Genomic DNA, 11688 nt, shown 5'->3' with positions numbered 1-11688 from the left:
GAATTGTGGATTCTGTTAGCGTTGTTATTGTACTATCCACTAGCTATTAGGTAAAATTAAAATAAAATCTTACAACATTGTTTTGAAAGTCTAGAGCAAGATATTTCCTTATTTTACAAACACTCCAGATATTGTTTTAACAATAATAGGCATCGGTGTATAAATGATAGAGTACAAATAGCTGTGTAACTAGATGGCCTTGGGGTTGCCAAGTCATGGAACGCAGGGATACCATCTAGTCCACAGTTCAGGTCGGAGACCTTTGAGAGTAAATGATTTGGCTGTCGCAACATTCTGTTCTCAAAAGCTCATGTTGGGAAAAATTCTTTATACAAAGAAGGTTTTTTTTTGCTTTTGTATAGTTTAACTGTTCTTCCATATAGGGAAAAAGAAGGTATATTCCAACATGTAGCTAATGCTAGGCTACAAATCTGCACTGTCACTCCAGTCGTTTCAAGGACTTTTGTACGGATCAGAACTGCTAATAAACTAATTTCCGCGCATATCTATCCTTCGCTTCTTTCTGATGAATATTATCCAAGTAATCCGGTAGTAGACTTTTCTTCAAACAGCAACAGATGGACATCTGCGCTTGGCTTCAGTATGTGAACAGTCTGTAAACAAAGTTCACTTGTCCCCCAGGTATAGGGTCGCGACAGTTGCTAACATAAATGCGATGTCAGTGCAAGGGGTCTATAAGGATACTGTGAAAAGGCAAAAGGAGGCTGCGGGAAATCAGCGTAGAAATCGCTGAAGCCGGATCCAGGCGAGACCCCACCATTTGCTTACTGCATGGTTTACTGTGGTGACTTTGCTCGTGACTTCTCTCACATTTAGTGCAGTTATTTTCATTGCAAACTCTGTTGTATTATCTCTGTGAGCTGTGTTCTGTGAAGATAATGCCATATTGCACAGCATTTGGTTGTATAAACAGTACTGGTTGGTCAATTTGTCCACCAGGATCGTCATGGCATGGCTCTCCATTAGCTCATGGGAAGCAACTCTGAGGTCATGATGGCTGACAGTTGAACGAAAGTTCTTTATAAATTATGCATTTTCTCTGTTTATTCCACTTTAGGCACATAAAACCATTACAGAAACACGGTCCTAGAATCGACATGGTGATTCAAATTCAGTTAGTTTTCAGTGATCATTTCCTTTAAGACTGCTCATAGAACAACAATTATTACATCTCACTTGGTCAGTTTGCTTGGAATGCTTTATTGGAGACGATGTAGTAATGTAGTAAAAAATATAATGCTGAAAAAGTAAGAAAGGTTCAAGTAACAGATTAGAAACTGACGACTAAGCCACATATATATCTGTGATTGACTAATAAGAAAAAGATCCAACTACAGGCTAAAACAATAACATACATGTATAGGAACCACCCATCTCAGTCAGGTAAAACAACAGTGTGTATGTGACAGAGAGAAGCTAAAAGATAGTTAGACCCATAAACTAAACCACCATTGGTAAAAGGTATTTCAATCAACCTTACATTATTAAAGACATTACTCCACTAGCTTGACCATCTTGATTTTCCATCACAGAAAAAACAAAAAACAGGTTTCCAATATCCAAAGTTGACATAAATACATCAGAGATACACTCCATGGTGGAAAATGACCATCACACCAATATGTAGGATTTCCCCAAACTTTCCACAAAGTTGCAAGTCGTTATTGTTGGTCTTTGTATGCTGTAGCCATTAAAAAAAAAAAAAAGTCTTGGCATGCTGTAGCATTACAATTTCCTTTCACTGGAAATCAGGAGCCAGTGTTGTAGTCGAGTCACTAAACCTCGAGCCCGAGTCCAGTCTCAAGTCCCCAGTGTTCAAATCATTTAAAAAAATAAATAAATAAAAATTTGAGTCAAATCCGCTATTGATCTGAGTTGAGTCCAACACTCCAACTGCACCATGTGACGGTGGCTGTTTCAGCCCCATTAACATTAGTTTGTTCCTGAACATGACGTATGAACAGGTGAATGTGCTTCTCTTCATCAGGGAGTGTGAAGTATTCTGTCAGAGATGGTTGGGAGACGGATGTAACTGCAGAAGGTGTGTTTATTAATACAAGTGAAGACAGGTAAACGATCCAGAACGGCAGGCAAAATTGTAAAAACGGTGAAAGACAATAGGTCGAGCAAGGCACAAACAGGCTATCGTAGACTCGGAAGAATCAAAGGTGAGAAACAGGAAATCAGGGATCAGGAAACCAAACAAGGAAATAAGGGTCAGAAATGTGTCAGTAACAATACTTCGTAAAGTGTGTTTTCACAGTTTTTATATAGCTGTGCTGTTTACGCCTTAATCCTATGCAGATGCAAGTGGTTTACGGCATGCGTGAGAGTCCGCTTGGCACACGCGCTGTCCAGAGCACACCCAAGAGTCTATGGCACGCAGGTGTGACACTCCAACACGAAATTAGTACAGAATTAATCTAGATATAAATATCTTATGCCAAAATTATGGCATGTTACCAAAAAAAATCCGAGTCCTCGTTTCCATTTTCCAAGTCCTAATGCAGTTAATGCACGAGTCAGAGTCGAGTCACAAGTCCTTAAAATTAGGGCACGAGTTAGACTCGGGTCCGAGTCCTGGACTCGAGTACTACAAGCCTGTCAGGAGCTAAAACCTGTTCCAGCATGACAATGAACCTGTTCACCATGAAGACATGGTTTGCCAAGGTTGGAGTGATGAGCTCAAAGGGAGGACTCAATATGGAATGGGATGTTCAACATGGACATATGGGTATGATGGTCAGGTGTCCACAAACATATGGTTGTATAGTACAGATCACGAAAGAACATCTGCACTGTGATGGTTACAGGATAAAGTAACCTTGGCAGCGTTTGACCGGACCTGTTTAACTACCTCAGATTAGGGATGCATCATTACAGATACTCGTATCAGTCTGATACAGTTCTCATTTACTCGTAAAATGCTCTCATACCAACATCTGATACTATTTGATGTAATCCTAGTGTTTCATGAACAGATGACAGGAAGTATTTCATGATTAATTACGGCAATCAAAGCAAAGCAGACGGCAAACTGTGCTCTGTGAAAATAGCTATAGCTCTTCCCCTTGGTATCACAGCTTCCAACACAAAACAAAATAAGTAACTTGACAAATCATTCAGGATGTAACAATACATCATGAGACGATAAATTGCGATACAAATTTATGATTCAAATCAGTGAAATTAAAATGGCCTCAATGAGGCTGTAGCTCACATCAACCACTGTTGTGTGCGAGTTTGAAATCCGATCAATCCTATGGGGAGGAGTTAGCCTGGGAAATCCCATGCTGCTTTGCACAATCGCTCCGATCTGAAAAGACAGCATGGAAACTATGGTCTAAAGGCTCGCCTGAGTTAGGGAGCCAATCAGAGAGTGGGGAGGGGTGGAAAGACGGTGACGCGTACTACTCGACAAACGGACGCTTGTAGTTTATTTGGGACTGTTTACGGATCACATTTAACATGGCGGCGAGCGATACGAACCAAACTTTCGATCAAGCTTTAGACACCGTTCTGAATTTTTAAAATTATTTTTGTTTTGCCTTCTCTTTCTCTTTCCTTCTCTTCTTCGCCTCTTCGTTGCTCTAACTACGTCACCGGGTACAACTGCCATGATTGGCCATGGGCTACGTATACGCCAAATGATAGACATTCGCAACGCCCAATAAACGGCCGTTGACAATCGTAAACCACACCTCCCCTACGAGAAATTTAATAGGCGGATTCCAGACCATATTTCACTTGTGATATGGTCTGGTGTTAACCAGACTAGGGAGGAGTAGCAATTTTTGTGAAATTACATATGACCCCTGTGTAGCCACATCCATGGCAGGTGGCACCACCTGGTGAACAACTCCTGTTGGTATACGTCTTTAGAGTCTTCTGGGTGAGTTGCAGTGAAAACATCCCAGCAGTTTACGAAGAGTAGTGTTTAATGTTACGAGTCACCCAAATATTTCAGACGCCCATAAAATTGTAAATATGACCGGTGGCGCCACCGTCTTGACAACTTTTATGCACGCCCACCTGGGGAGCATTGTATGCGAGTTTAATTGAAATCCGATCAATTCTGTAGGAGGAGGAGTGATTTTTGTAAATTGTGGACGGACAATGACCGACGACGGATGGACGACGCGTGACTGCATAAGCTCATCTGGCCTGGCCTACGGCCAGATGAGCTAAAAATTAATCATGATTATCAGGCTGCAGAATCTTAGTTTTTCCTAGCTGTAATTGCATCATTTATAAAGCAGAGGGCATACAATAGAGGGAACACACATGACTTCACTATAGGATGAAGTAACAGCTCTAAATGCTGCAAAAATGCACAAAAAGGGTCAAAATGGGAAAGAGCTCTTGCGTAACTGACTACAAATAGATTTAACAAGAAATTGAGCTCTCTTTTTACAGCCTGCTGAACACTAAAGAAAACTGAAGAAAAACGATGATACAAGTGTTTAAGACTTTTCATTTTTAATAAAAGGAATATTTTGGTAAACAGGCCATTATATTTTACTCCAACCGTTACAAATGTAGGCAAATTATTGTTGGTTAAGAAAATTAAACGTTTAGTTGGTTTGTTCTTAATTAAAGGAATATTTAAAATTGATTTAAAAAAAATTAAGATTAATGTTACTTTTCTTCTTCTTTTTTTTTTTTTAAATAAAATTTACTCAATTTTTTTTTCCCAAAAAATATTGTGGGAAAAACTGAATCATGAAACCAGTATCGGGATTCAAATCGAATTGTTACATGCTTATAAATCATCTTATGGTGTTTAAACACTTTACGCTGTTAAAATATTTAACCCAGAGTGTGAAGATGGCTAACCTGATTGCACAGAGGTATTCGGGCGTGTGGAACACTAAAACAAGGATACACAAAAACATTTGTACGTGAGAGCACTTCATTTCCGTCAACACCGAGCACTGAGACATGCTTGCTCTCCAGGGTTGACAATTTGGTATCGATGCATCCCTAACTGAGATAAACGGTATTATATTAAGGCAAAACAGCTGATTAAGACGTACAGTATTCTTCATTCTTTCGTTTCTGAAATCTGCAATTCAAGCTTAAATAATGACCGTATGTTTGGTAACAGTAATATCAAAGTAGTTGTGAAAATTAGGATATCATTTGTAAGAATTATATTTTACAGTTTAAACTTGTAACCCTTTAAACTTCTAACTGCTTAATATTTTGTCCTCCTTTGACGAAGCTTTTCACATGAAACCAATGTGATAATTTTCCATGTGGAGTGAACAAGTTAAGTGTAAAAAGACACAAAACCCATCTAAGAGGAAGAAAATCTGACAGTAACTTAAAGAACCAGAGAGATGCGTGTTGTAAGCAACAAGCTAACACTTAATACACCATTTCCATATGCAAAGCCAGATAGGTTTGAGTGGTCCCTGTGTTTGATCATGTTTTTTCCCTTTACTTGCATCAACTTTTCCTTTCTTAGGACTAACAGAACCGCCGTTAGTCCTCCTTTCTCCACTCCATTCACGTGGTGACTTATGCCTTCTCCAGGGATTTATAGTACTCCTTCAGGACAGTCCAGGCTTTCGGAGCCATGAAGCCATCCGGTGGGTTCTCGCCCTCTCGTGCCATCTTCCTCATGCGCGTGCCTGAAATGAACTCGTAGTCCTGGTGGCTGCAGAACACAAAGAGCAGAAGGAAGGAAGGGGAGATTAGAAACACAGGAGAGACTTAAAACAGCATGGTTGCAATAATGAACACAAAACAAGACAAAAAGACATTAAACAAATTAATATTTGTCCCAGGTCCCTGATTAAATCTTTCTACCACAGCTTAATCACTCTTAGTAATGATTTTCCTTAAGGTTTCCTTAATTAACATTCATTTAATTGACTTTTGCACTGGATAAGTGTGTCTGCTAAATGCCTGTAATGTAATGTAATGTAACGTTTACTCCATTTAAAAAGGAATAAATTATGATAGGGCATTCTTTTATAGGAAAATAATCAATAATTGGGTGGAATTACATTACATTCATTCATTTAGCAGACGCTCCTATCCAGAGTGATGTACAACATGCCCAGAGCAGCCTGGAGAGCAGTTGGGAGTTAGGTGCCTTGCTCAAGGGCACTCCAGCCATTCCTGCTGGTCCAGGGAATTGAACCAGTGACCTTATGGCCCCAAAGCTGCTTCTCTAACCATTAGGCCATGGCTTCCCCATGAATGATACAACTCAACATGATTGGAGTTACTATTACCACCCCAAAGTTGATTTTCCTATAACAGTATGCCCCATGTTGTAACTTTTTATCCATCTATCTTACACCCCCCACAATTTATAGTTAAGTCCATAAGATGAGTTAACTTGTGTTATCAGTTGCATTCGAGCCTCTTATCTGCCTGTTCAACCTCTTCCCTGGCTTAACAGGCTCCTCTGGGCAGGGTTGAAGTCATGCAAAGCTTGAAGGAAAAAAAAAAGAAAAAAAAAAAAAAACCTTCATCAATGAGAAGCAAAGAACAGCCAGGCTGAGGTTTGCCAAAGACCATAAGGATTGGACCGTAGAAGACTGGAGTAAGGTCATCATCTCTGATGAGTTCAATTTTCAGGTTTCCCCCATCACTTGGTCATCTGGTTAGACAGAGACCTGGAGAGGCCTACAAGCCACAGTGTCTCACGCTCATTGTGAAATTTGGTGGAGGATCGGTGATGATCTGTGGGTGCTTCAGCAAAACTTGAATGGGGCAGATGTGCATTTGTGAAGGACACATGAATCGAGCCATGTACAAGGTTCTCCTGGAAAGAAAACTTGCTTCCTTCCTTTTGCTCCAACAATGTTCCCTGACTCTGAGAATTGGGTTCTCCAGCAGGACAATTCTCCATGCCAATCAAGGTGTATACGGAGGACCACAAAATCAAGACCCTGTCATGGCCAGCCCAATCTCCAGACCTGAACTCCAATGAAAACCTCTGGAATGTGATCAAGAGGAAGATGGATGGTCACAAGCCTTCAAACAAAGCTGAGCTGACTGAATTTTTGTGCCAGGAGTGGCATAAAGTCATCCACGAGCAATGTGAAAGACCGATGGAGAGCATGCCAAGATGTATGAAAGCTGGGATTAAACATCAGTGTTATTCCAATAAATAATGATTTCTGAACTCATCCCAAGTTCAAACATTAGTATTGTGTTGTTTGAATATACCAGCGAGTGGCCTAGTGGTTAGCGTGCCCGCCTCTCGATCGTGAGATCTACTCGCAGTCGGGTCATACCAAAGACCATCATAAAAATGGTGCCTACTGCCATCTGGCAAGGCACGCTGCAATACAGATGCAAGTGGGGAGTCAAACTCTCGCGGTTACCAGAGAACCCGCCCCCCACTGTAACCCTAGCTATGTAATATAGGCGAGGGGCCGAGGGCTATGAAACGGAGATCGGCGGTGCCAAAAACGCACCATGGATGGTGCAGGAAGGACTTTTGACTTTGTTTAAATATGATCTTGATTTCTACACATTATTATATCTGAAAACACTTCACTTTTGTCATTTTCTGCAATTAAATGCTCTAAGTAACGATATTTTTATGCGGAATTTGGGGGAAATGTTGTCGGTAGTTTATGGAATAAAACAAATGTTCATGCTCCTCAAACACATGCCTATAAATAGCAAAACCAATGAAACTGATCATTTCGCAGTCTCTTAATATTTTTTTTCCCACAGCTGTACTTAGGCACTGCTGAAAAGTGGAGCTCTCGATGAGTGTAAAATGTGTTCGTAAATAATCCCACATTTAAAAAAAAGCGCATGTGTCAATAAAAGATACTAATGTCATTATCTGGTGGTCAAGTGTTTGAGATACGTTGCCTTGCATTTACAATCAGGCTCCCTGTGGCGGTACACAGACATTATACGATCACAAAAGGCATCAGAAATCAAGTCGCTGCATTACCGTATTCTCTTAAGCATGCAGCTTCATGTGGAGCGCTCTACTGTAAAGCGAACTTTATATCATTTATAAAATTTAAGCAACTCCTGAAAGCAAATCAATCGTGCTTCCAGGGAAATGTCTAAACACTATTTAAATACACTTTCTCCATTTAAACAAATGCTACGAAGAAATAAACCGAGGATCAGCTATCTGATAAATAACTCTAACCCAGTGTAAACAGAATCTCCTGTGGCATCTGTGCTGAACCGAGGAAGTGAACAAGATGCATGTGACATATCAGAGATTCCTATATTTATAGAACGATGTTAGGAACACAAATACACTGTCGTGTGTTCCTTCTGTACCGGAGTCGTGCATTTTGTAAAAACGTGGCGTTCGTTTTGCTGTCGTTCTGCTCGGATGTCATTTATCCACACAAGTGAAGTGTTTCAGATGGCTTCACTGTCGGTAACTCCACAAAAACGTCAAACATTCAGAGCCACCAAGGAGAGGAAAGAATACACACCACCACAAACCTGGGACCTGAACCAGTCTTGTGTAAACTCTGACAGTCACAGATTTCTTTCATGTGTTTTTACTCTTCCAAAGCATCCAACATGGTCATCTATTTATTTGACTTCTTCCATGTTTATTCATGCTCATTGCGAATTCATTATGCTTGCGATCGGGCTGACCTGCAGGCCATGTTGGATATTTTAGAACAGTAAAGATTTTCCTAAAATGCTTAAGCGGATACAGTTGCATAGCTCTTAAATCATCGGAACGAGGGAATCGCTAAGCGCGATTTATGCTACATTGAGTCAAAGAATGTAAATTTACCAAGAACAAAGCCATAACGAATAAAATAGGAAGAAAGCAGCACAGGTAGTTCAGCAGAATATGCAAAGACACTACGGTAAAATGATATTGTGAAACGCACAGATTTATGGATGGACACACAGTCAAATCAAATGGCAGGCATAAACTCGAACTCTGATGAGAAAGTTAACATACAGCACCAGTCAAAATTTGGACACGCCTCCTAATTCAATGGTTTTTATTTATTTTTCTTAATTAAAAAAGTCACTTCATGTCTTAAAGCAATGATGGATGTTGTTTCTCTTTACTTAGCTGAGCGATTCTTGACATAATTAACAGTTATTCCATGAAATCGAGTCGTACGTGAGCTGATAGCTGATGAGGCGTGTAGCACCGAATTGGCTATAAGCCATGTACAAGGAGATTGAGTGGAATAACTGTTTTATTCTATCCATGTTCACTGGATTTTGAGAACCAGCATTTGTTTTTTGCAAATTAAATAAGAACTTTATCCTTGACTTGCAAGTGATGCCAAAGCAAAATAGAAACCTGGATGTCGGCCATGTTTGGTGGACATACAAATGCGGGGGTCATGCGACATTCCATACAAAACAGTCACGTGTGCACAACTCTCGTTTTTCCACGGCGTTCTTTTAGCTCTGCCATATCTTTGTGCTGTGGTCACAACAGTATTCATGACCGTGACATGTTCTGATTTTTTAGAATTCTGTCCATGATTCAGAAAGAGGGCGAGAAAACTCTGAGGCTTAGTACAAAGAGGAGATGAGCACGGCTGAACAACATCGGCAGGGCTGATCTAACAGACTAAAACCAAAACAGCTCGTGTTTGCAGTAATCATTTTATCTCAGGTGAGATTCAAAAGCTCTCTCAATAATATCAGGGAAGGATTTTATTTCGTGTTGCTAAAATCTTGCTATAAAATGAGTGTTCTCTTGTCATGGTTCACTCAGTCATTGTTATAATTTTAACACGTGTATTACCGTTTCGCTTCTAGGAGCGCCAGCAAAATTATACTATACAAACAATCCAGACTGGGCTCCCACTCAGAACATGGGCTATGTTTCGTCCAAGGTCAGAGTTGATTCTTCGGCAGCCAAACCAGATAGAACGCGATATCTGGGTACTCGATGGTTGGTAGAAGAGTCTTATCTTCAGAAAAGTCTGACTTTTTTAAATATGGGTCAAAACCCACACATCTATTTTCTCTTTGTATCGAATCTTTGCTCAACCGTTCAAATCGTAGTAATACTGAGAAAATTCAGCATTGTTTACAGATAGCTTTCAGTGGCTGCCATCCTAGTTGCTTTGTATATCCACCATCATGGCGGATGCTCATAACGTAGCACATTTTGATCACATTGTTGCAAGTCATCTATACAGAATGTCCGACAAAATCATTTCCACTTAGAATGTAAACAAACCGGCGAAATGACAGGAGCAATTTGTGAAAAATGCGATAATTCTTGACAAATATAAAAATAAAATAAATAAATAAAAGATGTTCTTACCATCAAATACTTTTATTTCACGTGTTTTGGGGTTTTGTTTTCAAGTAGAGTTTTCATTTCATCCTTGGTTGGTTCAGCAACATGTTCCGCCATTATTTTGTTGTTCTTTAAGGTTTTTTCCACAGTTGGCAAACCAACTTAAAGGTGCATTACCGCCACCAACTGGGCTGGAGTGTGGAGTGTTTTTTTTTTTTTTTTTGGGGGGGGGGGGGGGCGCTATTCTTTTTGCCATTTCTGTTTCTTTTAAATATTTGATAAAGCCACCATTTTGTTTTTCTCTACTCACGGTACATGAGCTGATATCCTAGTAGCTGGGTAGCCAATCAGAACACACGGTTGCTCACATCTGGTGAATGTGGACAGAATAATATGGATTACTACAGTTGTGGAGGGCTATTTGCTGTATTTTTATTATTTACTTTTTGATCTCAAACAAGCACATTAAGAAGGCAAGAAACTCGTCCACTAATTAACTTTTGAGGAGACACACCTGTTAATTGAAAAGCATTCCAGGTCTTTATGAAGCCGGTTAAGATAATGCCAGTAGTGTGCAAAGTGTCAAGGTAAACGCTGGCTACGCTGAAGACTCTAAACTATGAAACATTTTGTTTTTACTACATAATTCCATACATATTCCATATGTCATTTCATAGTTTTTATATCTTCTACATTGTAGAACAATACTGAAGAGAGTCAAAATACAGAAAAACCTATGAATGAGTCAGGGTGTACAAACTTCTGACTCATTCTGTACAGTAAAATGAGAAACAGCTTGGCCTGAAGGAGTCTTTAAGGGAGATCACAGGCAATTAAGCACAGCATCCGTACTGGTCTCGGATTTGGGCCGGCCCAGCGTCACCATGCTTCAGGAACAGACGCAACACCATAAATTTGCAAAGGCGCCAAGCGGGGCCCTTTGAAATCAGATGGGGCACTGCTCTCATGGCTCCCCTCCCCAATCACTCGCTCACTCCAGGATGGAAGACAGAGCAAAGGAGGAGAGGGAGGTTGGAGGGAGGAAGGGAGAGAGAGAAGGGAATGTCAAGCAGCATCCAGCGTGTGATAGATCTGGTGTTGGTGTAAAGCTCATGAGCCATCCTTCACAATCTGTACACACTTTAGAAGATTATGTTGCTTGGTTACGTTAAAAAAATGAGCTCACTTATCATTTTAATGTAATAAGTGTGTTAACTGCAGAAAAGAAACAGATTAAGATGTAGGGGGAAAAATAGTGTGCAGATGTCGCAACATTTTCTTTTTTAAATTAAAAGGCCATTTATTTATTTAATTTATTTTTAAATTGACCAATGAGACTGCAAGCCTGGCTTTGCTTTCCTTTTTTTTTTTTTGCATTAACTGCATTCGGACTCGTAAATTGGAGACAAGGACTCTGATTTTTTCTTTTT

The 11688-nt window shown here is 40.0% G+C and overlaps 1 protein-coding gene across 2 annotated transcripts in view; it reads right to left on the bottom strand.

Moving 5' to 3' along the window:
* Positions 1-1201: 1201 nt before the first annotated feature.
* The window catches only part of papss1 (3'-phosphoadenosine 5'-phosphosulfate synthase 1), an 84339-nt gene continuing 73852 nt past the window's right edge, over positions 1202-11688 (bottom strand). For both annotated transcript variants that reach the window (XM_060926460.1, XM_060926459.1), the window contains one exon: positions 1202-5683. In XM_060926460.1, coding sequence (XP_060782443.1) covers positions 5545-5683 — 139 coding nt within the window. In that variant the 3' untranslated portion in view covers positions 1202-5544. The remainder of the gene's footprint in view (positions 5684-11688) is intronic.

This window comes from Neoarius graeffei, chromosome 7 (genome assembly GCF_027579695.1).
Source record: "Neoarius graeffei isolate fNeoGra1 chromosome 7, fNeoGra1.pri, whole genome shotgun sequence".
In the NCBI taxonomy this organism is placed as follows: domain Eukaryota; kingdom Metazoa; phylum Chordata; class Actinopteri; order Siluriformes; family Ariidae; genus Neoarius; species Neoarius graeffei.
The sequence above is the reverse complement of the archived record's forward strand: the minus strand, read 5'-3'. Positions and strand labels throughout refer to the sequence as shown.